This window comes from Equus caballus, chromosome 18 (assembly GCF_041296265.1).
Source record: "Equus caballus isolate H_3958 breed thoroughbred chromosome 18, TB-T2T, whole genome shotgun sequence".
NCBI classification, from domain to species: domain Eukaryota; kingdom Metazoa; phylum Chordata; class Mammalia; order Perissodactyla; family Equidae; genus Equus; species Equus caballus.
This window is the reverse complement of record NC_091701.1, coordinates 66,293,773-66,319,565: the sequence shown is the minus strand read 5'-3', so window position 1 is coordinate 66,319,565 and position 25,793 is coordinate 66,293,773. Positions and strand designations below refer to the sequence as shown.

Below are 25,793 nucleotides of genomic sequence, written 5' to 3'. Positions count from 1 at the left end.
CACCCACTTTGCTCTTAACAATTAAAGACTGCCACCTGGCCTCCATTATTTTGAGATCCTATTATCCCCATTAGTTTTAGGAATTCCAGTTTTACAATATCCCCTACTGCTACCCCACAGAAGACAACCACTTTAAAGCTTCTCAATGGTACCAAAGTCAGGACCCCGACTTGGGAGAACTCAATAGGCCATTCCTTATCACCTTGGTAAGTGAGGAGAGAAATGCAGAGAATATTGTAGAATAGATTCAGCTGTTGCCTTATTCAGCCTTCCATAATATATCCATTCTAGTACGTTTACTTCTCTGTTCTTCCTCCTACCATCTGCAAAAGCAGTTCTGGCATTTCTACTTCACTTAGTGTGGGCCATTGCTGTTTCCAAGCTTCCAAAAACCATTTCCCACATTAACACCATCTCCCAGCATCTTTATCATGGTGTTAAATGTGTATCATGGGAGAGTACTTCCATATCATTAAAGTTCTCCAACTTTATGTCCTTTCCCTCTCAATCCTGTACCTATAGGACCTTGTCCAATCCATTCTCTCTGGGATCCTGACTCTACTTCATGTATAGGACTTGTAGCTCCTTTGGCATATAGTCTCTTCTCTCTTTTTTCAGAAAAAGCACTTCCTCAATCCAGTTATTTTATGACTTGATGCTAGTTATTGGTCTGGTGGCTGGGAGGGGAGGGGCATATGGTAGTGGTGGTGGCATATATTGTCTGGTAAAGTAGAGGCTTCTGTGCCATCTTTAAGCAAGGGAGAAGTATAAGCTGTTAATGGTGGGAATGGGCCACTTCTACAGGCTTATAGGCTTCAGAGTATCTGCAATTTCAAAGTTCTTAAGATATCCCAATGCTGAATTATGGAGTCCCATTCCTTCCAAACAAGGGTCTTGACCATGGCATAGCCAACTATCCATGTTTTAGAATTCAACCTTCTCAAGAGCTCTTAAACCTTTATCATTAAATCCTGGGCCTGATCTTCAGCTTTTTATTCCCCTCTTTGTAGAAGATGACAATATTTTTAAATACTGCAAAGGAGTCTTGATGATTAATCACTATCAGTCTTTCAGTGTCTTTCTCCAATGGATTCACTCAACAAGACCCAGGCAATTCCATCAATTTTATGATTGCTGTTTCCCCTAAAACTTCCGAATGCCTGAGCTATTGCCCCCTTAGCCCATCTGCTTACAATTATGTACTGTCTCAGTTCACCAGTGGTGACAAATTTACTACTGCATCCATAGCACGCAAAGAGTGATCCATTTTTCGTCTATCACCAGCTGGTCAGTGAGGAATCCAGCTTAAAAATTCCATTTTAGAGTTTGCTTTCTTGTATGCTTCTGGCACCAATGGTATTAAAGTCTTAGGTCAGGTTTCCTAGGAAGCAGCATCAAAGCAAAGACTTGCATGTAAGAAATTTATTGGGGAGTCCTCTCAGAAACTACACTTGTGAAGAAATGAATAAAAGAAGCAGGGTTTGTCAGAGGGAGAAATTAAACTGTGTTACAAATACAACAGAGACCTCAGTCTCCATGACTTCTCAGTTCCATGGAAACTATGGAGCTGGCATGGCTCTTTGGACTTGTCTTGAATGGAGGCCAATCCTTTATACTACTGCACTGACCATAGAAGGAGCATAACCTTGGGAAAGCTAACTCATTTTAGCTGGGGGCAATGTGTGAGGAGAGTCTCAATTGTGAGCCATCAGCTTGTAACTCCTCCAGCAGTGGTAGAATGACTACTTCAGTGCTGAAAGGGGATCTGGGTGACACCCACAGCATTCACCACTAATTTCTCTGTGTGTGTTTACACGGATGTGCATGTGTGCTTTGTTTTTTTGTTTTTACAAGGAGTGCATTCCTCCTCTGAGTTAAACTGGCTGTTAAGAAGACTGGGGGTGTTCAAAATTTTATCTTTGAGCTCACTTGATAGAAGATGATACATTCAAATAAAAAGAATTATTGTAATCAGTTTCATTTCTTCAATCTTGAATTTTCTTTCTTATTGCTGTAAGGATAGATGTGTTTATTACTACCTTACCAGTGTTGTATAAATGTATATTTTTATTGCTATTTACCCAGCTAAGGTTGTCATCAGTTAACCTTAATCTTCATTCTTCAATTTTTACCATGGAAATTTTTATAAAGTAAATGAATTATGAGCAAATGCAGTAGAAAATGTAATCTTATACTATCTTGTCTCTTTTTCTCCTCATTAGGGACAACGAGGTGCTCATGGTATGCCTGGAAAACCTGGACCAATGGTGAGTTGCATTACTTTCATATTCATTCTTCCAAGTGTACATTCATTAACACTTAAAGAGCACCTACTGTGTCCTAGACACTTGGGGAAAAAAATGTTAAACACACTGTACTTGTCTTTGAAAATTGCCCTGTCTATCAAGGATGGGAGATATATCAATTAATATTGTAGCATACTGCTATTGCTAAGTGCTGTAATAGAGAATGCAACTTGAAGTTTGGGAACATAGAGGAGAAAGTACATACACCTCAGTGAGAGAAAAATGTCAAGGAAAACTCAAGGAGGAGCAGCTTTCAAGGTAGGTCTTGAAAGATGAGTGTATAAGATGAGCAAGAATATAGCATGGTTCATAGGATGGATAGATGAAAAAACATGATGAACTCGGGGAAATGCTAGGAGGGTAAATAGGATTTGAAATTATTTGCCCTTAGGATCTCTTCTCCCTTGTCACTCATAAAAAAATATGTATATATATAGGGGACAAAAAAGTAGAGTTTAAAAGGGTTCTTATTAACGCAAAACTGATGGAATTAAAATACAGTCCTCCAAGAAGAACCAGGATAACCTGGAATGGAATTCCTCTTACACTCATTTCCTTTAAATCCAGCCTTTAAATCAATGGTTTAAATGCTGTGTGTGCCTTCCCAAATGTCAGATAGTGACAAATATCCGCTTCTTATTAGCCTGAAAGAAAAATCACTCTAAAATATCCAGATGACTCTTGAGGATCATTTTTATAAAGTGCAGTCCTAGATTTTGGTACAAAACATAACTTTCTAAAAACTATCTTTATTACTTGATTAATGCAAGGAAAATACCTCTCTCAAGAAGCAGTTGTTTCAAACAATTTGTGTTTGTGACTGGCTTAATCTTCTATGCTACAACTAGGAAATCCTGTTACACCACTGGACATGTCTTTTAGCACCATTTTATATCAATGTTGGAAGGTACTTATAATAAAATTGCATTATTATCTTTGTGATTTTACCAAGTGGATTATTCTTATATTATGTGTCACATACAGAATGTAGTCACATACAGAATAAAAGATGACTTAATTAGATATTGATTAAAATACATGTCTGATCACTTTTCTGGTTCATTTTAAAAGGGTCCTCTTGGGATACCTGGCTCTTCCGGTTTTCCGGGAAATCCTGGGATGAAGGTAAGATGTTAATATATTTAGCCCTTGATTACGTGAAGTATATGAATTACTTGATTACATGAATCCTCAATTGAAGAATGTCATTTCGTTAATTAAAGAGTATGGAAGTTGCTCTTAACTAAGGAAAGAGCCTAGAGTATTCTCAATATCCATTATGGCAGGGAAAAAAGTAAAGAAAATAAAAAAACAAGATTACTATATAATATATAATTAAAAGAGAATTGCTTAATTGTACAATTGTAGTGTCAAAGAATCTGTTGCATTAGGACTCTGACACCAGACAATTGTTAACAGCTGCAAGGAGTAAGAGCTCAATCTGAATTGGAACTCTGTTCTTGGATATAGTGCCTGGCGATAATAAACAGCAGAATGTTCTAAACAATAGGAGGTTAAAATAAATCAGAGATTGTCAAAAGGCTCTTCTCTCCCACAAAGCTGGCTTTCACTCCTGACCCCAGCGTCCCCATTTACACAGCCTTTAAAGGAAGGGGCAGCAGGCCATTTGGCTCTCCACATGGGAATGGATTAACATATTCTGCTGGGATGATTTACATTTGTAGTGAGTCACAATTTGTTCTTTCTCTCAATACTTTGGATGATAAATTCAAGGATTACGGTAGGAGATTATTAAGATTATATTAGCTAAATTAGTGAATAAATTCAGAACCCTACTTTCAAATTTTAAACAAGACAATACATTTGATTACCCCTCACAGCCAGGTTCCCTTTGGCAATTTTCTTCATCTCAAAGAAGGGGTTTGGTCACCAGATTCTGCTATACAAAATGGCTGTGGCAGTCGCCTCACCTCTCCCAGTCTTATTTTGTCATGAAATTTTGTTGAAGATTAAGTGAGATAATCCATGCAAACCCTTGGCACCATGCCTGATGCAGAGGATGCCCTCAACATAGGTTAATGCTTCTTGTTATTAGTGCTACTCAAATTGGATCTGAACTTCAAAACAAACCAAAAAACAAAAAAAAAAAGTCTGTAGCTAATGTTTCACCCTTTGAAATGTGAGAGGCATCAAGTCACATAGTCTTTCAGGCTCTTTCTAATGCTGTCTTTAAATGCTGTGCCACATGGATACAGCTGCTTTAAAATGATGCCCTGAGTCATTTCACTAGCCGGTCCCTCCTTTCACTGAGAACTCACTGTGCACTCAGGTGGGTGGGACCTTTGTTCCCTCTATTCCCCTCTGTATCTGTTCTGCTTCCTGAAGTCCACTGAGTCTGGCCAGGGAGGGCCCAACCTTCCTATGTACCCTGATCAAAATATGCAAAATTCCTTCTCTCTTCGTGTGAGACCCTCCGCCCTCAAACTGAGCTGTTGCTAGAGAATCAAAGAAAGAATACTCATAGCTCCCAGGACTATGACTTAGCAGAAAATGGTTTCTGCTCCTACTGTGGCATCTAGTTAAGACTTCACTAGTAACCACAGTTGATACAACAGTTTGCTCTGGATACTTCCCTCTCCTTCTGGGTTTTTCTAGTACTGGCTGTTGGCTACTGAAAACTGCTGAATAAAGTCAAACGCCTGGCAAAATTCTCTCTCAGAAATCGTTTCCCTGTCCTACCACCATCCCACGCTGCCGAGTAGAAAATTCCCAGGTCTTTATTTTTACCAGGATTCTGCTATACTTGTAAGATTCTTCCAAGATCTCTGGCTCTCAGGATGAAGAATAAACTTTCACATCCAGTTCTTTGCATTTCAATGAAGGGTAATAGAGATTCAATAGGGATTTTATTTGTTTTATTAATACTAATGAGCTCCTGAAGGCTTAGAATTTTAATTCTAAAATTCCAGGTTCAGATCCCTCTAGGATCAGATCTACATATCTATATGATATGTTGGGTAAAATACAGAAACCCAGTTAAGTTTGAATTTCAGATAAAGAAAGAATAAACTTTTAGTATAAATATGTCCCAAATATTGCACGGGACAAACTTATACTAAAATTATTTGTGTTTATCTGAATTAAAACTTAACTAGGTATCCTGTCTTTTTATTTACTATCTGGATCACTATCTTGGGTTGAAATAGGGGTAGCTATCAAGTGACGTCTACCACTTGGCTCTGCTCTTAATGCTACAGGCATCGTCACACTTGAAGGGATGGGAAAGTGAGTTCACTCTTTCGGCCAGGTTAGGGACATCTCCCTTGTAAAACTCTTTGTGCTCCTGGTCCCTTTAAATGTTTGGGTGTAAAATGTAAAACTCCAAATAAGCAATCACCTTTGAATTGAACCATGTTTATATTTTTCTTGAATTAACACTTCCCTTTGCATTCCTTTAGGGAGAAGCAGGTCCCACCGGGGCTCGAGGCCCTGAAGGTCCTCAGGGGCAAAGAGGTGAAACGGGGCCACCAGGTCCAGTTGGCTCTCAAGGTCTTCCTGTAAGTTCCTAGTATGTTTAAGAACTATCACAGAAAGCTGGATATGTCTTATAACACCAGAACAAAGGCAATCTATTTTAATATATTCTCTTTGAATTCTAAGTGTTTACGACTCATGAAAAAACCACATTTCCCTTGTTAACTCTGCTAGTTTGTATATTTTATGAAAAATAAACAAACTCTGTAAGTTTGTCTATTTTACGGAAAAGAGAATTGGTCAAAAAAGTGTTTTTTATGATATAACGGTGGTTGATTTCTTGTGTGTGTGTGTGTGTGTGTGTGTGTGTAATTTTTTTCTGCCTCCTTTTGGAAGATGAGTGAACATGTGAATAACACCCTAGATATGACTTAATATTTCATAGACTTTTTATGTATCTTTTAGGGTGCAGTGGGAACTGATGGTACACCTGGTGCCAAAGGCCCAACAGTAAGTAACTGCATTTATGCCACATGAAGTTCAAACGGACACAATCCTTTGGACATTGGCCGTAGACTTCTATGTATGTCTCTGCTGATCATGTTACTCTTGCATTTTGATAGGGCTCTCCGGGTACGTCCGGTCCTCCTGGCTTGGCAGGGCCCCCTGGATCTCCAGGACCTCAGGGTAGCACTGGACCTCCAGGAATTCGAGGCCAACCGGTAATGTCCTTTATAACAACTATCATCCATTAGTATAACCCAACTAAGATTGCCAAGAGAAATACCATGTAATGAGATGCAATGAAACATAGATGATGGGATTTATCTGAATGAGGCAAATGAAGATAAAAATCTTTGTAAAGTGAAAACAAATGTTAATGTACAGTTTAGATGTTTAAATTCAAAGTGAAACAGTATTGCATTATGTTAAATTTTAGTGTTCTTTTATTTAAAATAACAAAGTCATAACTTCATGGTCTACCTCATAGAATTTTATGAGTAGTTGAATAATAAATAATATGGAAATATTTTGCAAGCCAGTTGTGGGAAGTGGAGGTTTAATGAGGACTTTTAAAGATGATTTGGCTAAAAATGGGCTCAACAGCTATTTCTTGAGAGTTATTCTTGAAGAAGGATTCCAACATATTGTTCATATTGAATGACTTACCATATTTTGTAGAAATTATTTATTAGGTAAAATATTATTATGAACCCATAAGAAATAACCACATTGAGAAGTTGTGCTTATACATCTTTTATCTTGACATATAAAAATTAAAATTTTCTTTCCTAGTACTACTTAAAATATTTTGGATTCTGTTCCTAATAATTTGTTTATGTTGATAAATCATTTTTAAGTGCTCGTGACAGATTTATTAAAACATGAGTGTTGCTGATATTTCACATTTGGTTTTATCGTGCTTTCAATTTAGCAATCTGATTCCTACAACTTAAACTACAATTGGTATTTGCAGACACACATACACAAAAGCCTAGAACAAAACAAGACTCTAAACCCCTTTGGAGTCAAAGACGAAATGCCCTCTTTGAAGGTGTCAAACTCTCAATAAACAAAACATAAATATAAAATTATTTTGATTCTGGGTGAACAAGTCTGTTTCTTAAAATATATCCCAAGTAGGTTTATCTATAGAAGTTATCACTGTGGGTTTGAATTTTAATTATCAAATTGGAATAATAACGATAATTCTAATTATTCTAGTATGCATGATAAAAAAACCCAATATTTTAAAATTAAATCTCTTGAAGACCACTCTGAAAAAAACAAATTGTTACCAGATTATACTAGATTTTATAAAAATTCACACACATTCTGTAAGGTTTCAAAATTTAAAAAATGATTATGTTATACTGCTGATTCAACATAGATTCAGTTGCAAAAAATTTTCAAGGCCCATTCACTGTAATTAATTAAAGCAGTTTGGACTGGCTAAATATCCTGGTTCCTACAACTAATAGTATTTTTATTTTAGGGTGATCCAGGAGTTCCGGGTTTCAAAGGAGAAGCTGGCCCAAAAGGAGAACCAGTAAGGCTTCATTTTTTTTAAATGATAAGAAGAGCATAAATATTGTCTAGAAGTGTACAGCTCAAAATACTCAAGTGTTTGAAATAGTAACAATGAGAGTTATAATCTGTTTGGAATAGTTTGTTTAGCATGGTTTAAAATTTATGACTGACTTCGTTAAATGAATCTTTTGGCTATGACTCACTTGTCAATGGCCGTTCCTGGTATATCTTTCTGTTTTTAACAGGGGCCACATGGTATTCAGGGTCCAATAGGCCCACCTGGTGAAGAAGGCAAAAGAGGTCCCCGAGGTGATCCAGGGACAGTCGGTCCTCCAGGCCCAATGGGAGAAAGGGTAAAATTTGGATAATAAAATAAAATCTTACAGTTGGGGTGGAATTGCATGAGTAGGTTTTGGGATAGTAAGGAAAACCAGAGCAGTTAAAAGAAATGCATACAGGTGTATTGATCTCTTCAGTATGGTAATCTGTGAATTAAAGGAGCCAACCATCTAATCATTGTTCATTCATTCATTCAACTAATACTGATTGAACAACTACGCTATGCCGATTTGCTATATGGGTGCTTGGGATGTATCAGTGAACGAGAAGGCTATGGTCCCAGCCTTCATGTGAGGACTAGTAAACAATAACATACTCTAGTAGGGAGGTAAGCAAAAAACAAGTCGACAAGTAAATGAAAATGTACTTACACATTTTAATAAGTGCTGTATACACTTATGAAATAGCAGGGTGATGTGGTAGAGAATAACTCCGAGTATATGACCGTGGTGTGACAGATTAGGCGTTAAGAAATAGGATTCTCTGAGAAGCTGGCATTTTAGCTGAGTCCTGAAGATGAGGATGAGCCAGCAGGCAACTTGGGAGAAAGAACATTTTCAGCAGAGGAAACAGCAAATGCAAAGCCAGGAGGCCAGAATGGGCTTGGTGATTTTAAAGATCAGAAGAGGCTGCTGTGACTGGAGTATAATGAAACAGGCCTGAAAGAGACAACAGTATCATCTTACATTTGTATAGAGCTTCAGAGAATGCAAAGCCTTCACTTACAAGATAATACTAATGCATGTTGTCATTCACATTTTGATCCTGGTGGATGGTCCCATTCCTTTACCTCTCAAATCTAGATATCAGTTTTTCTCTATGTTTAATTTTACAAGGAATTGTTAGAATATTTCTTGATTGAATATTTTTTTGTCTCAGTACTTATATATTCTTCAAAATTTAAAATTTCTTTCCATGTCGTCAAGTTTTTTGTCTTATACAAATCAATTGCTATGTTGGCTTGATCAGAGTTCCTAAAACCCTACAGTACTGAAAATAAAAATTACTCACTCATTATGCATTATAAAAACACCACCAACAATTAAGAATCTCATTTTCGTTCCTTGTAGGGTGCTCCTGGCAATCGTGGTTTTCCAGGCTCTGATGGTTTACCTGGACCAAAGGTGAGGTTATCCCATCAATGTTGACACTCAGGTGGGTGGTGCTCCAAAAGATGTCATTGTTCAGCGTGGTGATCTAACCTTGGTCCATGTGGGTCCAGATTCAGAAAAGAGTTGGACACAGATGTCAGGCCTAACACCAATCCCTCTTGTGCAATTTCTGCATTATCCAGGTCCAGGGGAGATGCATGATGGTTGGAGCTATATGAGAGTTTGTTTTCAGATTTCTCAGGGACATTCCTGAGAAGAAAATGTCATAGACCTTTCCTTTAGCTGATGTATATTTTTTCCATTATCTAGAAATTTAGACTCTTTAAAAATTCTGGGTTTTTTCCCCAAGTCTAAATTATTAGAGTGAGGCTCTAAACACAGCTTTCATTAGTTAATGATGGAAAAGCACTATTCTACAAGGAATCCACATTAGAACAAAATATGAAGTCACATTGTTTACAAAGAAGTCTTTGTAACTGCTTTGACAAACTATTTGTATGTTATACTAGTGCTTTGGTTTGTAAAACAAGAAATTCTACGTACTTGCTTTTGTTTCCTTGCACTCCTTTTTTCTGACACATTCTGCTTTGCTTTGGAACAGGGGGCTCAAGGAGAGAGGGGTCCTGTTGGTTCTTCAGGACCTAAAGGAGGTCAGGGGGATCCAGGACGTCCAGGTGAACCTGGGCTTCCAGGAGCTCGGGTAAGAACACAGCAGTTTGTTGCTCCATCAACCCAGGAGAGATGCTCCTGAGAATTCGTTGAAGGGTTTTTTTTGTTTGTTTAGTTTGCTTTGACAACTTAGAATATTTCTTTGTTTTTATAGTTTCGACTTAATTCATTATTTTTTAAATACTACTTTGTTATTTTTATCATCTATAGAAATCTCAGTAACTTCTAGTCCCCTTTTTCAAAGGAGTAGGTAGTAACACTTTTACCACTTTACATGAAAAAAACCTCTGTTAATTTTTGTTTACTTGCTAATAAACAACTTGTTTGACTTTTGGCCAAGAGAATTCCTGATAAATTTCACTTTGACAATATGTCACTGAACATTTATTTGAACTATGGAATTGCTCTTCAATTCAGTTGTCAACCATGCCCCTGAAAGAGAAAGATTATACAAGAAGTTGTTAGATGGAAAAATACACTTGGCTCAACCTAAGTTCTTCACCTTGAATCCAGCATTGAACGTATGAGTCAAAATCTGCTATAGGCCTTTCTCCTTCTACATGAGAACCGGTATTGGGTTCACCTTTGCTTAGATATTTTTCCCTAGACACCTAACAGAGGTGGAATGCCAGCTGAATGAGCAGTCAACGTTGCTTATAGTAAAGATGCCCCTGAGTGTAGGCTGCATTTGCACTGGGAGGACTATGAATGAATTATAAAAATCTGGTGGGAGGCATAGCTTTGGATTTCCTGAGTTTGGAGTGACTTGTACCTGGGCACTCACCTTGCTGGGACCAATACAGTACGTCCAAGATGTTGTCACAAATGTTATTACATGAGATTTCTAAGCTAGGGTGGCTCCTGCACCCACCATGTAGACTCATTCCCTAACATCTGGCCTGTTCATCATGGGAGGCTTAGCGGCTGTGCTTTGATGGCTTCTCCCACTGAAGCATCCCACTGGGTGCTGCCCTGTTGGCATGCGGTGTTGTCCGCCCTGTATCCTTCTGAAGCCAGGCTGGGCGAGGCCCATGATGGTCCTATGAGTTTGTCTAGAGGAGCCTAAGGCTACTGATAGTGAGCCCTGAAAAGTGGAACTGAATCTTTTTAATACAATGCTTTTTTCACTCTTTAGACTCTTGACTTCAATTGTAGGTCAGCAACAAACTGACGATTGCTTTTAATTTTCAGGGTCTGACAGGAAATCCTGGTGTTCAAGGTCCTGAAGGAAAACTTGGACCTTTGGTAATTAATTTAAACAAAAATCTACAACTGTTAATATTTCTCAATAGACATGCAACTTAAAGGATAATATATTTATTTGAGATTAATGTTTTTGGTCATGTGGATGCTTATGATGTTTATACATTTAAAATGCTTCCCTCCAGAAGCCAATACTTAAGGATCTGCATATTTTCAAACTGACCAAAAATTGATCACATTTTAGTGAAATAAATGTTTGAGAGAAAAATTGCTTCCTGACATCAGTAAAAAATTTGAAATGATGTATTTTATAATACTGGTGAAATTTATCTATTAGGAACATTCTCATTTCTTGATGTCCTTCCAATTTCATATATTTAAGAGAAAAGTAGGTGTGAATTTTGACACCTTATATATTCTGGGCTCTTCCTTTACACTGCAAATGTGAAACAGAAGTCCTGAGTTTTCGTTACCACAAACCAGAGTAAATGAAAGAAGAGAGAAAGATTTCCCCTATTAATATGAAGGTGTAAGAAGACATGAAGATGAGGTTTGTTTGTAGAACAAGAATAAAATCACTGTTCTCTAAATACTCAAAAGACTTCAGCAGTTTTATTTTAAGATGCTCAACTATTCTGATTCACTAAGGTAAAAATGTAGGAAAAATTAAAATGTATATAACTTTTATAGTAAGCAAAGACAAGTAGCAATTTGGCTGATGTGATATTTAGAGAGAACTTACATGACACTTACACTGCTCCTGTCAATTTTGTAGGGTGCTCCAGGGGAGGATGGCCGGCCAGGTCCTCCAGGCTCCATAGGCATCAGGGGGCAGCCTGGGAGTATGGGTCTTCCAGGCCCCAAAGGTAGCAGTGTGAGTACAGTGTCCAATATGTTTGCCCTCTCATCCCAATCCTCACTTGGAACAGGCATGTTTTTAGCAAACTGATTGAAATTTAAATTAGTTCCTACTTCTTTAGGGTGACCCTGGAAAACCTGGAGAAGCAGGAAATGCTGGTGTTCCTGGGCAGAGGGTAACTATACATTTTCTGATAAGGAAAAAATCTATAGATGTGAAATTACCCAAATAATCATGGCCTCACCTCACGAATTGTCTCTGTGTGATACTAGGGAGCTCCTGGAAAAGATGGTGAAGTTGGTCCTTCCGGTCCTGTGGGACCCCCGGTATGTGATCTTTTAGCAAGGATATATTCACATTGCATGTTTCAAAAACTTTGTGCAAGGCTTTACGTATGAATAAGTTTCAGGGGAAGAGAATAAGAAAGTGCAGGATTGAAAAATTTCACTTACATCTTTTCTTTTGATTCCTGGTGCTGACATCTTCTGATTTTTTTAAAAACAATGATTGGTCTTGTCATACTAAACTTCTATAAAATGCTGATGGAAAAAGCTACTTCATCATCTTCATCTGTCGCAGTTGAAGAATATATCAAGTGAGGAAAATACTGTCTGACAAATATTTTATTTAAAATATATAAATACTGAATTATACCTTCATTCTTCTAATAATGTGTCTTATAGAAATTTATTTAAGCTGGGTTTTTTTGGAGGGGCTAAAAAAGGAATGTTCTTTGAGGTATATTTTCATTTCAGAATTTTAAAATTAAGTGTTAATCAGAAATATTTTGGCATATTTATTTGTTTTGGGATGGGACAATTTAAATATCTTTCTAAAATGTTAGCTTTGCTTTCTTTAGTTATTCCAGTTTTTAAAGTATGATTAATACTTTTTATGACACTGAGAAATAAACCGCAATGGAAATATTACCCTTTTAGATTAGATATATGAAAGTAATGAGTTTTTCCATTTCCAATTTATCCAGTTTCCCCATAATTTTACGGTTGGCTTCAGACATTTTATGTTTGGATCAAAAAATAAACAATGTCATCACTCCCTTTGCTGGCTATAGAAGATATTTTCTCACCAGCAGGGACTTCAAACAATACCATCAGATGACTTTTAATACTAGTTTATTATCTGGCTAAAGTGAAAAACATGTGATTGGAAGAAATACAAAGAGATATAAATACTTCTAATGGTTTACGTAAACAGGAAGCAGGTGTAAAGATCTGGCTGTTGATTTCCTGATTTTCTTCCCTTCGTGACTTAGGGTCTAGCTGGGGAGAGAGGGGAACAGGGCCCTCCAGGCCCCACTGGCTTCCAGGTATGCACTAATGCAGTTTTCCATTTCTTCTTTCACTCACTAAAGTGCTTTTTAAAATATAAAAGGATATGGTCAAAAGATGTGAAATTCTACAATTTTCAAAAACATTATTCTTTTTTTTAGTAAATAGAATAGACATTTGGATAAAATCAAACATTTTTGTTCAGAGAGAAGGAACAGCCTTCTGAAAAACTGATCAAAATCCAAAACTGTTAGCACATTTAAAATCATAAATCAAAATGTTCTTGATATCTCAACAAGGTTTATTTAACGATTTTAAGGCTTGTCTGATTTTATTGGAACGGTGTCTAAAATTTTTTGTTGAATAAATTGTCATGACTTATCTGAACATATTGGTATGGTAGATTATTTAATAGCATAGATAATTATAATTTGGGGAAGAACTTTTAGAACTGACTTTCAATATGAATCCAGCAGCCTAAAATATTGTTCTCAGAGCCATTAAAAATTCTACCAATAGGAAGAACCTCCTGGTAGAGTCTTCTCTCTTTTTTGCTGAGTGGTGTGCAAATGAAAATGCAAACCCATCAACTGCCTCGCTGCTGTGTCACGTTGGAAGATGAAGGTTCTCATTCTGTTTTGCTTAGCTTGTGTTTGAACAATATCTTTTGCTTGAAAATCTAGGCATGGAACCCTGAATTGTAAAAGGCAAACTGTTAATACTGGTGGCCTATTAAACTTTTGCAGAGTCACAATTTTATATTCTTACTTTTGTTTTAGGGGCTTCCTGGTCCTCCAGGACCACCTGGAGAAGGTGGAAAGCCAGGTGACCAGGTAAGTTCTTAAATAATAGGAATAGCAGTACTAAAAATTGCTGGCTCATAATATCACTTGCTATGTGTGAGGCTCTGTTCTGGTTTACTTTACATATATTCTCTCTTTTCATCTTGAAAACAACCCTATGTACTAGGTACCATTATTATGCCCATTTTACAGATGAGGAAAATGAGGCACGCAAATGTTAGGTAATTTTCCCAAAGTCACACAGATGATATGATTTGAACCCAGGTCAAATGCTTTCCAAGATTGTGTTCTTAATCACTAAATAAATCTCAGCATAACTATAGAGTTTTACCAAGGCTTTGTAAACGGTTGTGAACAGAAATTAACCCTTTTATTTCTATCGTTTTACTGGCACATAGGTTTATTTAATTTATTTTTCTTTGAGTGATTCATTCATTCATTCACTCATTCAATAACAATTTGCTGAGCACCACTGTGCTTAGCTCCACTAAGCCCTGGCCTTAACCAATCGAACAGGATGGACATGGACTTTGCCCTATATTACATTATAGTAGGAGACAGAGAGTGTAGGAAGACAGTTACAATAGTAGTGTTTTCTACGTGCTATGGTAGGGGAGGCACGGACTGTAGGGAAACAGAAGATGCAACTAATTCAGACTTTCGGGTTTAAGAAAAGTTTCCTGGACAAAGTAATATCTTTAATGAGATCTGAAGGATGAATGACGGTAAGTTGGGAGGAGGGAAGGTAAGGAAATACCCAGGAAATGGGGACAGCAGGTGCAAAGGCTTGCTGATCAAATTAAGGCACTGAAACAATTTCAGTAAGTCAGGAATGTGGTGGACAAGTTGAGGAGGGTAGAGGTGAGGCGGGAGGGGTGAACCAGGGGCCAGATATGGAGCATCCCAATGTGAGCCTAATTTGTTCTTATTATTAGAGTAATTGAAAGCTAATGAAGGGCTTTTATGTAGGGAGTAATACTATTAGATTTTGGTTTTAGGAAGATCATGCCACAATGAAAACAGTACTTTGGGGGGATAAGACTGAAGGCCTAGTTGAGACAGTTATTATCTTAATCAAAGAGAGAAGTTTTAAGTAACAAACTTTCCTTTAGTTAAGAACAAACAAACTTTTAATGTAGTCATGACTGCATTAGTTTGAACCCACCACTCCTGGTAGTGTGTTGTCCATATTATATGTTCAAGAAATATTTACTAACTTGAATTGGTTCCATTTAAAAGATCAGCACTTCATTGCTTTTAATTTTACTTCCCTCTATTAGAACTTTTTCACATTTCATTAGGAAATACAAGGACTTTAGCATATATTTTGTTGTCTCTACAAAAAACTAATGCACTATCTTTGTGAGATAATATTTTGCCTATTCTCACTCCCAAAAATCAAACATTCAAGTATAATATAAATTTTTCTGGAACAATATTTTCATTCACTGTATATGACATCACCGCATTTGTAAACATGTACTCATTTTTCATTCTTCAATATTATGGGCTTAGTTAGACTTCTAATAGTACATTAAAAGAAATTAGGTATATGATCTGGAAAGATTTCTAATAAATACCTGAAATTTAGCTCAAAGCTTTTCTTCCAATTTTTAAAAATGTATTTTCTAGGGGGTTCCTGGAGATCCTGGAGCAGTTGGCCCATTAGGACCTAGAGTAAGTAATTTTTCTTTGTGATTAACTTCATTTCCATTGGCTTCAGTTTTAAAAAGCATCTTTTATCTTCAACAGGGCTTTATTTTAAGCATTAAAATTCTTCTACTTGATGAAAATCAATCTTATGAGAAACATTTTGTGTTGCAAAACTAGCATATCCTTACTTCAAGTTCATTTCTTATCACTAAATTAGAAAATCAAGCCTTAATAATTGCTCATTTCCCAATTTTTGTTTAGTAGAAGCCATTTTTCAGATTTCCAGAAACACTTTTCATCCATTTTTAGATCAAGCACTGAGATTGTTTGACATTCCAATGTTGTGCTAGGGAGAACGAGGAAATCCAGGAGAAAGAGGAGAACCAGGAATAACCGGACTCCCTGGTGAAAAGGGCATGGCTGGAGGACACGGTCCTGATGGCCCAAAAGTAAGTATGGGTGTGTGAGCTCAGGATTTAAAAATGTTCTAAAATTACTGCTCAAGAAACATATGATTGTACCAGAATGTACTTCTCTTGTTTTTGCTCGATATTTGATTACATAATTTTCTTCTTCAATGAGTATTTAATGAGCACCTACTAGGCTTGTCTTTGAAACTAAAGAGTCAGCTAAAAAGGAGTCTCTCTTCTGTGATGGGATTTATGGTCTAGGACTTACAGTGATACGTTCTGATATACAAATCCGTTTCTAATATTTATCTATATAAATTTTATTAATGACTTCTGTTAATAAGCAGAAATAGGAAATAGAAAATTGCATAATTTGTTAGGAGATATTCCTAATCATGTGCTCCATTTTCCTTGCCCCAAGTTCCACAATTCTGCTTATTAAATATATCAAAGCATGTTGTTTTTGAAATCTGAAAATACAATACCTCGTAAGTCGAAAATCAGTCCTGTTTCCTTTTGGGTGCCACTTTAAGATTGATAGAAGACAATGTGGCCAACTTCAGTGCAAACAATTGAAGTGGAATTTTTCATGATCATACAACATTAGATCCCTTATCATCTTCAACGTCCAGAATGATTGCATAAGATAGCTTCAACTTAACCCCTGAATGAGCCTGAAAACCAGCTTAATGCCGTGGGTTCATCAGAGACAGAATAAAACATTTTCTAAGTGTAATGTCTTCTTTCTTTATTAGAATCCCCATGATGTTGCCAAAAAAAGAAAAAAAAGGGGCAACTCTATCATTTTTATTTGAATCAGTACTCAGTTTTCCCAAGAACATAAACCAAAAATTAAATTAAAATTTAAACAGCAAGTTTTAATTTAAAAAAATGAACTCAGAGACAATTTTCCCAAATGAAAAATATAAGCACAAGGTTGAACCATGTGAAATTGCTGAGATTCTACCATTTTTGACCCCACCAAAACAGAAATCCCATGTGGTTCAGCTTAACACATGAGTGAGCTCATTTATTGTTGGTTCATCTTAGGGCAGTCCAGGACCAACTGGGACCCCTGGAGATACAGGCCCACCAGGTCTTCAAGGTATGCCAGGAGAAAGAGGCATTGCAGGAACTCCTGGCCCCAAGGGTGACAGAGTAAGTCTGATTTTTTTAGTTCATACCTTTAGACTTTCTGCTGATAATGATTTCCTGAGCAGCCTTGTACTTCTACCATCCTGAGTCATAAGTCATTCATTCCTTCATTCTTTCAATATGTGTTTATTGAGAAAATGCCAGGCATTGTTCTAGGTTCAAGGGGATACAGCTACGAACACAAGAGATAAGCCCTGCTCTTATGAAGCTTTCATGCAAGTGTGGGAAAAAGACAATTAAATGAACAAATGGTGTTTTGTGTGTTTTCCCAGGGTGGCATAGGAGAGAAAGGTGCTGAAGGCACAGCTGGAAATGATGGAGCAAGAGTAAGTGAAACCATTCCTTTACCAGCCAAGCTAGTAATCAACGTCACCATTATCATATGAATTTGCCTGAAATTTCCAAAATAAAGTTCATCATGTTTCCATGGTGGTCAGGATTTGGAGAATGATGAAATTTGAGATTTGAAGTTGATCAACCATGGATGCTCATTCATGGCTTACCTTGAATTAGAGCAAAGCCAAAAAGTAAAGTCGTTGTTGAGAGAGTGAATACAACACATTTTTATTGTGTGCAGGAGATCAGTCCTTTAAGCAGTGGGGCCCTCTTTATCTTTGCTTATCATGTATTTCATATGCATTGTTTATTTCTACTGAAATGCTGATCTAATGAGCTGTCCCAGACTTCATTCCAGGACAGGCAAGTAGAGTTTTGCAGAGCAGCCAAAGTTGTGATGAACGTTTCTTAATATACTGGATGTTAGGGCTGAGAAAATTACTGCCCGATGAGTCATCATGAGTGCTTTCATCAAGAAAGAGGCTGAATAAGTGAAATGTAAAGCAGGATGGTTGACCCCAAAGCATTGTTTAATATCATGTCAGAAACTGACATTTAACAAGCTTCAGGTCCTCAAATTAGAATGCATTTGCAATTCTAAGGATAATCAGACAACCAGATGGAAAATAGGTTTTCAGACATGAATGATTCTGTCATGTAAGAGCGGGTAATCACAGTCACTCAGACAGTCAACATTTCCTGGAATAGTTCTTGATCTTTGATAAAAAATTTCTGTTTCAGTGAGACCTGGTTTGCTATTAGTTGTCCTGTTGGGCCCTGGCAATACCAATTGTCCAAAAAAAAAAAAAAAAAAGGAGAGATCACACTGAGCCACTGTTAATACATTGATTATATTAGCTTCTAATTAAAAAAATCAAGTAAAATATAGAAAAGTTTTAGCCTTAGTGGTAATTATCCCTTTTTTGTTTTTCTGAAAAACTTATTAAGGGTGAAATAGTTAGCAAATTACGAACACAAAATGTCTTTTGCCTTTTAATTAAATCTAATATTTGATTTAATATTTTAAAAATGGTCTAAGTAAATCTGGTATATTGTTTGTATTTTGCGACATGAATGGTCTGGGGTACATAGTAAGTAGCACAGTAGTGTTTGGAGAAGTGTTGTACTGATGGTTTATTTTAAGGGGAAATTTGAAATGTGTATCTATTGTTCCTATGAATTACTTTGAAATGCAATGTAATAGGACCAAGACTTAAGCAATGACTGCTTTGTTTTTAGTTAGGGCCATACATTGTTTTAGGGCAGAAGCAGGGCAGAACATTTACTGTAATCTCATAGTAAAGGGGAAAAAATGAATAATGTTTCCTCTGTATGAATAAAAAGTCTGTGAATTTAATGAAGTGACCTATATTAATCAAATCCTTTAAAGAAGTATATTAGGTGAATTATTGGAAGAACATTGTTTCATTATAGATCCAGATAATTAAGATCACAGTTTTTTCATGTTCGTAAATGGCCAAAGAATATTTAGGCTGCGTATGAAGACGCAGTGCAAAAATTTGGAGAGAGAACTTGTTTTAGAAAGGACTGTATGTAATATAGTCCAGCACTTTAAAGATTGTGACCAGTGTCAAGAAGACTCAGGTTATACCCCATGTGGTAGCTGCCTGTGCTCTGAGCCAAAGAACCCCACCGACTGCAGTGTAGCTGGGTAGTAACACTCCTTTTCACCTCAGAGGAATGTGGAAAACTGAATGCCTTAGCATAACTTCACTTCTCTTTTAAAATACAAAGAGTGATATTTCACTAGCATATTATGACTTAAAAATATAATATTCTATACAAAGAAAGAAAAACCTCTTTTCAATCTATGCTCAAATTTCAAATAGATATTAGCAACATTAAATAGGCTAAGAAACAGAGAAACCCTGTTGAAGAATAGTATTAATTTAGAACTAATGTTTAAAGACAGTGTTATACATGGATGAGTTGGATGAAAGCGATTAAAACATTTTAGGGAGAAAATCTGGTGGAAATTGTTTTAGACTAGGTAGAATAATCTTGAAAATATACAGATTATATCATTTATTATAGATAATGTTTTGCAAAAGCAGCCAAGCTATAACAAAATAGTCCCTTGTTTGTTTGTTTAAACATGGAGATTTCTGTGCATTCATTTCCTCAGTATGCCTATGTTTTGTGACAGGGTCTTCCAGGTCCCTTGGGTCCTCCAGGTCCTGCAGGTCCCACTGGAGAAAAGGTAATGTCCTAAGTTGGTACTTTGTGGACTGAGGATCTTGAGGTCTGGATACTGGCTCTTTCTCATAACGTTCTCTCTTTTATAAAATATGGTAGTTGGGTTACATCATCTCAGAGTTGTCCTTCGTTATCTGCCCCCGATACAGTGCCCAATATCCTACACTTTATCATGTTTTGCTACCGCTTTAGACAATAACCATCTAAAATTTTCTTTCTAGGGTGAACCTGGCCCTCGAGGTTTAGTTGGCCCTCCTGGCTCCCGTGGCAATCCTGTAAGTGAGGGTACTTGGATCTTCTTTAGTATGAGATTGAGCAGTAAACAATCCATTATTGTGTTTTGATATTGGTATAAAATCACACTCATTGGATTAGGTTATTTATAACAATGGTTTTCAATGTCTGCTTTTCTCATTAAACTTAAAAAAATTATCTGTGTATTATTTCTATACAATCTATTAAGTCTAGGTAAGCAGCTCATTTACTAAATAATTAAGAAACTTCTTTGAGACTTCAGACCTTGGAAATTTTGTTCTATGACCCTTATCTCTATATCACCCTGAAGAGTCTTCCTCAAGCAATATGTCTAATTTCTCTATCTGTATATTTCAAGACACTACAAATTTATATAATTGTATCTTTAAATACTATTCCTGTTTAGAATAATGTGTGAAGGCTACTGTAATCTTTGTCTTCTCCTAGGGTTCTCGTGGTGAAAATGGTCCAACTGGGGCTGTTGGTTTTGCTGGACCCCAGGTATAATTTTCAAATATCTCTAATTTACAATGAACACTCCTTTTGTTCCTTAAACAATGGGTTTAACTAATTATCATTGTCATATTTTGAAGGTATATTAAAGATTCTGGAAAGTTTACAGTTTTCTAGGCAATATTCTCATTTTAAACATTTTTTCTTAGACAGCCACAAAAATGGATGAACTTGCATGATTTTGAATTGTATGCTTATTTGTTATACTAAAATGTGGTGGGATGACATTTTTTCAGACTATCTTCAAAGATCTCATCAGGGCGTTTTTTTTCTTCTATGCTTTAATACTGATTATACAGCTCTATTTTATAGCAAATCATTAAATGATATGTTAGTAATAATTACTGTGAAGTAATTTGTCTATAAGTGTCATAATCATTGCTTGTTTATACAATTGGCATAGGGCCCTGATGGGCAGCCTGGAGTAAAAGGTGAACCTGGAGAGCCAGGACAGAAGGGAGATGCTGGCTCTCCTGGACCACAAGGTCTTGCAGGATCCCCAGGCCCTCATGTAAGTTTAAAAAAAGGACACAACTTGCGTCCAGTGCCCAAGTTTAGACCTTGTGTTTAGGCCATTTTGCTTTACTACAATGATCTTTTGTTTCTTTCTTTCTATTTAGGGTCCTAATGGTGTTCCCGGACTGAAAGGTGGTCGAGGAACTCAGGGTCCGCCTGTGAGTTGGTTTGAAGCTCTGGGAATTGCATACAGTTAGTCACAGATATCTAGTACTTCACAGACACTTTAAAGTTAATCTCAAGCTGTAACAACAAATTTTCACTTGTATAACTATACTATAGTGGAAAGGGCTCTTCAGCTAGATGGAGATCTGGATTAAAATTAGTTTTATGATCTTGGAGACCCAGCTGCCTGATGTGTAACATAAATAAAATATTACCTGTGGAAGAGGTAATGAATAATGTGGAAACACTTTATATAATTCTGTTATATAAAATATTAATGGAATTCTAGCCCTAGCCTTGAATGTACTTGTATATGTTTGAGAGAAATGGAAAGTAGACAGAGAAAAATAGCATCCTTCCTACCAATTAATCCAGATCCATTCTCAAAAACATAGGATACAAGAAAAAAATGCATTGGTCACAAGAAAAGGAATATAAAGGCCTATATCCCTATGAAAAAAATAAATCCCAGGAAGTGTGTGTAACTGATTGTTATTTTACTATTGCTTATATGGTATTATATTTTTAGGGTGCTACAGGATTTCCTGGTTCTGCTGGAAGAGTTGGACCTCCAGGCCCTGCTGTAAGTCAATTCAGTAATTCAAATAATTGAGAGTGGAGTAAGTACACATACACACATAAAAATATACAAAAACACATGTGTATGTACATATTATGTAGATATGCGCACATAAATTTAATTGAGTTATTTATTCTTTTATTTAATCCCTTAATGATGTGTTACCCCATGTTAACAACTCTCATCCCAATAATTCATCCTGGTATGTTGTCAACACAAATTCATCTTTAATCATCCAATATTTCTTGGAGTAGCTTATTTACAAGTCCTTTTTAGCTCCAATGTTTGACTATTATTCTATTTGGGTACTAAATACTAACAATATTGTGTGATGATAATCATTTCCTTCAGTTAGTAAGCACCTATGAAACTTTGTTCAATAAATGTTATTCTTTCATTATAAGACCAGATCAGACAGAATAAAATGTTATATATTTATTGTTGGAGCAGAGCCTTAAGAAGTTTGAAAATTCAAATTAATTTCAGCACACTTTTAATAATGACTCAAAGGCAATTGTCTGCAAATAATTCAGCTTTTCTCCTGGGGAATGAATCTGCAGCTGTGTTTTGTTTAATTTTTTTAAGTCCACTGAATGATTGATTATCTAACAGAAAAAAATGGACCTTTGAGGCTTAAGATTCTGCCTTTGAGGTAGAGACCATCGCCTCCAGTCCTCTATGTGGCTTCCACTTTGCCCTCCTGGGTTTCTTTCTATGTTATGCTAGGGAGCTCCCGGACCTGCGGGGCCCTTAGGGGAACCTGGGAAGGAGGGACCTCCAGGCCTTCGTGGGGACCCTGGCTCTCATGGACGAGTGGGAGATCGAGGACCAGCTGGCCCCCCTGGTGGCCCAGGAGACAAAGGGGACCCAGGAGAAGATGGGCAACCTGTAAGTTTGGCATCTTTGTTCAGACTACCTCTAATTGAGATATTTACAAATAGAAATCCATAATAATCACTGCCACAAAGAAACTGTTTATACATTATCCCGGGCACGTTCATAAATCCATTAAGTGCATTATGCCCCATAGGTTTTTAATTTACAATTCTCGGCTCTAGACAAGAGTATATGTATGGACATAAAAATATAACAGCACTGGATATGGTGTTCAAAAGCTAAAAAAGAAAACACTCTTTTAAAAATTTGTACATTATGAAGAAAATTTTTAAAAAGCATGTTATTTTATTTAATATCTTAATGCCTCTGAACATGAATCTGTTTAGATAGATCACTATTTTTTCTTTATTTTTAAAAGTTTTGTTTTTTAAAAAGAGAAAAAATGCTTGCCTGAGTAGTTACTTCTTTTATTCCATCAATATTCACATTAATCGCCAAGTTCCTTTCCAACTAATGAGCCATTTTCACCTTTAAATGATGTTAGAGGTTCTGTGTGGATTACCAATTATGACTACTCATGTATAGTATGATTTTAGAAAATGGAGAACATTTCTCATACCGAAAACCTGTAAGCTGTGATCTATTAGAAAGTTTTGCATATAGTTTTGCCCTGGAGAATTTCTAATTATAGTTTATCCTTAAACTTAGGGTCCAGATGGTCCCCCTGGTCCAGCTGGAACGACTGGGCAAAGAGGAATTGTTGGCATGCCTGGGCAGCGTGGAGAGCGAGGCATGCCCGGCCTGCCAGGCCCAGCGGTGAGTAGTTGTATTGGTCAATTTCATCTGATTATGTGCAATATAATTTGTGAAGAGAGCATTTGTCATGGTTCTTTTTTTGCTTAATAGATTTAAAGTCTTCTTTAGACACAAATTCTGAGTATCTTAAAAGCCTTTTGACTTTAAATGTCAAATTCTTTGCTTAAGTACGTTACACAGACTTTGAAAAATATATTTATTTAACCTTGGAAGTAGAGAAGTAGACAAATAAGGATATGGATTTTGGTGACTCTAAATCTTCCTTCAAAGATGAAAAACATCCACGGAGCTAGAGAAGGAGGATAATCTCCCAGTGAGTAGATAGCCTCTTTTTAAATAAACATGCCTAACAAAAACATCCATATTTCACAGTTCAGAGGGTAATTTTTCATAAACCATTAAAGGGAAGAAGTAATTGAGATAAAGTCACAGTGGAGTTGAAAGTGGGGTGAACCATAAAGAACTCTGAAAGTAATCTCCTGGCCCCTGGAGGGGGCTGAGAATCTTACATTCCCTTGCGGAGGGATAAAAGTTTGACTCCCTATTAGCTTTGAGGAGACTAAATTTTTTACATGCTTGACAGAAAAAAAATGATGTTTTCATATGGAATGTAAAAAGAGAGATATATTTCTGGGACCTTGGAGTGAGGGGACATGTGAGTTAAGATTGAAACCAGCAAACCGGGAGTCAAGGAATATCTTATTCTTATCAGAAGTGAACCAAGAAACCCAAGTGAAATGCCCCAATAGGGAGACTGAAGTGCCAAGATATAGAAATAAAGTGAGCAGACAAAGCAGAAGTGAATAGGGTGAGCATGCCTTTCTAGTGATGCAGATTCCAGAAGGGCAGTCAGAATTGACCATAGTACACCGATTAGAACCCAAAATGCACACCTGAGTGTGTGGCAAAGGACACTTTTTAGTCCCTTTGATATATCAGGATGGTGTGATAACAAGTGGGCATGGTGCTAAGAAGGCACTACAGTGACATGGATGTTGTGGGATAATGGACGATTATGACCATAGTAGGAGGGACTGAGGGGCCATTGGAATAAACATAGCCTTTATGTGAACTGGCATTCTTAAATTTCTTCAGAAGTCGTTGACAAATTTCTGCTTTTATTTCAGGGCACACCAGGAAAAGTAGGACCAACGGGTGCCCCAGGAGATAAAGGTCCACCTGGGCCCGTGGGCCCCCCAGGCTCCAACGGCCCTGTGGGGGAACCTGGCCCTGAAGTGAGTACTGGAGTGAAATAACTCTCCTCTCCTTTTCTGGGTGTCATAGGGACAACTTTTTATTTAGAATCAGTTAAGAAATTTAGAAATTGACTGTACATTTGGCCTGAAGGAAGTTTCTTAGTGACATTTGATGTACTCTGCTTTCCTAGAGCATTGACTAAATGATGACGTAAAGAAAATGTAATCAGATTGCTGTCTGTGCGCTGACCTTCATCTAGTCTGGAAACCAGTATTTTAGTTGGTTTAGATTGTTGCCAAATTGTTTTGAAGGTGAAAGGATGTGTCCATTTATCTTTCCTTTGTTATTATTTCATTCTGTAATGGCATATTGGTCAAAATTGCCAAGTTTTATGGTGATAGGATTAATGTAACTATTACCGCTTGTGAAGAGGGCAAAGTAAATAGAGATCACTTTACTCAAATATCACTATGAAGTAAAATCATGAACGTCATGTTTCCTAAGGCTCTTTTGAGAGGACTTTAGTTTTTGAAAGGTGATTTGAGAACTTATAGTTTGAATCTCCCCTGTGCAGTGCTTTAATGAGTAAATCACTAGTTAATCTCACATTTTCTTGAAAGAAACAATCAATGCCTTTCAGAGCTATTTCTGATAAAATGGTGAAAACATAGTTATAAAAAAAAAATCAAAATAAAGTAAGAGGAGAAGACTATATGTTTTTAAAAAGTAATTTAATATCATCTAAACGTAGTTATTTTATTTCAAAGCTTTAAAGGATATTATTTGGATAAACTTAAGTAAAAGTGAGAAAAACCATTCCCTGGTAATACAAAGAAAACATAAAATACCAAAATGTAATTGTTGTCTATTTATTTCAAGGAATTTGAGGATTTTTTCCCCCTCTTTTAAAATAAAAAATGGAAATGAAGAATTTGGATTAAGTACGAGAAGCCTGCCAGGAGGAATGCCTGGGGGCCACCACGTAGGGGAGCTTCTCCATCTGGTGGTGCCTCATCTGGGCCCACCATTAAAGAGGTTGATTCAGCCAAGCTGAGCATAGAGTTAGCATCGTTCCACACAAAACTCTGAAGGATTCA

At 36.7% G+C, this 25,793-nt stretch overlaps 1 protein-coding gene across 8 annotated transcripts in view; it reads left to right on the top strand.

Moving 5' to 3' along the window:
- The window catches only part of COL5A2 (collagen type V alpha 2 chain), a 400,743-nt gene that overhangs the window by 359,442 nt on the left and 15,508 nt on the right, over window positions 1-25,793 (top strand). For all 8 annotated transcript variants that reach the window (XM_070241405.1, XM_070241400.1, XM_070241403.1 and 5 more), the window contains 28 exons: window positions 2,223-2,267; window positions 3,378-3,431; window positions 5,726-5,824; window positions 6,207-6,251; window positions 6,365-6,463; window positions 7,738-7,791; window positions 8,018-8,125; window positions 9,182-9,235; window positions 9,825-9,923; window positions 11,084-11,137; window positions 11,871-11,969; window positions 12,076-12,129; window positions 12,227-12,280; window positions 13,228-13,281; window positions 14,023-14,076; window positions 15,679-15,723; window positions 16,050-16,148; window positions 17,160-17,267; window positions 17,537-17,590; window positions 19,768-19,821; window positions 20,039-20,092; window positions 20,520-20,573; window positions 20,989-21,096; window positions 21,206-21,259; window positions 21,796-21,849; window positions 22,573-22,734; window positions 23,392-23,499; window positions 24,627-24,734. In XM_070241405.1, the coding sequence (XP_070097506.1) occupies window positions 2,223-2,267; window positions 3,378-3,431; window positions 5,726-5,824; window positions 6,207-6,251; window positions 6,365-6,463; window positions 7,738-7,791; window positions 8,018-8,125; window positions 9,182-9,235; window positions 9,825-9,923; window positions 11,084-11,137; window positions 11,871-11,969; window positions 12,076-12,129; window positions 12,227-12,280; window positions 13,228-13,281; window positions 14,023-14,076; window positions 15,679-15,723; window positions 16,050-16,148; window positions 17,160-17,267; window positions 17,537-17,590; window positions 19,768-19,821; window positions 20,039-20,092; window positions 20,520-20,573; window positions 20,989-21,096; window positions 21,206-21,259; window positions 21,796-21,849; window positions 22,573-22,734; window positions 23,392-23,499; window positions 24,627-24,734 (2,088 nt within the window). The remainder of the gene's footprint in view (window positions 1-2,222; window positions 2,268-3,377; window positions 3,432-5,725; window positions 5,825-6,206; window positions 6,252-6,364; window positions 6,464-7,737; window positions 7,792-8,017; window positions 8,126-9,181; window positions 9,236-9,824; window positions 9,924-11,083; window positions 11,138-11,870; window positions 11,970-12,075; window positions 12,130-12,226; window positions 12,281-13,227; window positions 13,282-14,022; window positions 14,077-15,678; window positions 15,724-16,049; window positions 16,149-17,159; window positions 17,268-17,536; window positions 17,591-19,767; window positions 19,822-20,038; window positions 20,093-20,519; window positions 20,574-20,988; window positions 21,097-21,205; window positions 21,260-21,795; window positions 21,850-22,572; window positions 22,735-23,391; window positions 23,500-24,626; window positions 24,735-25,793) is intronic.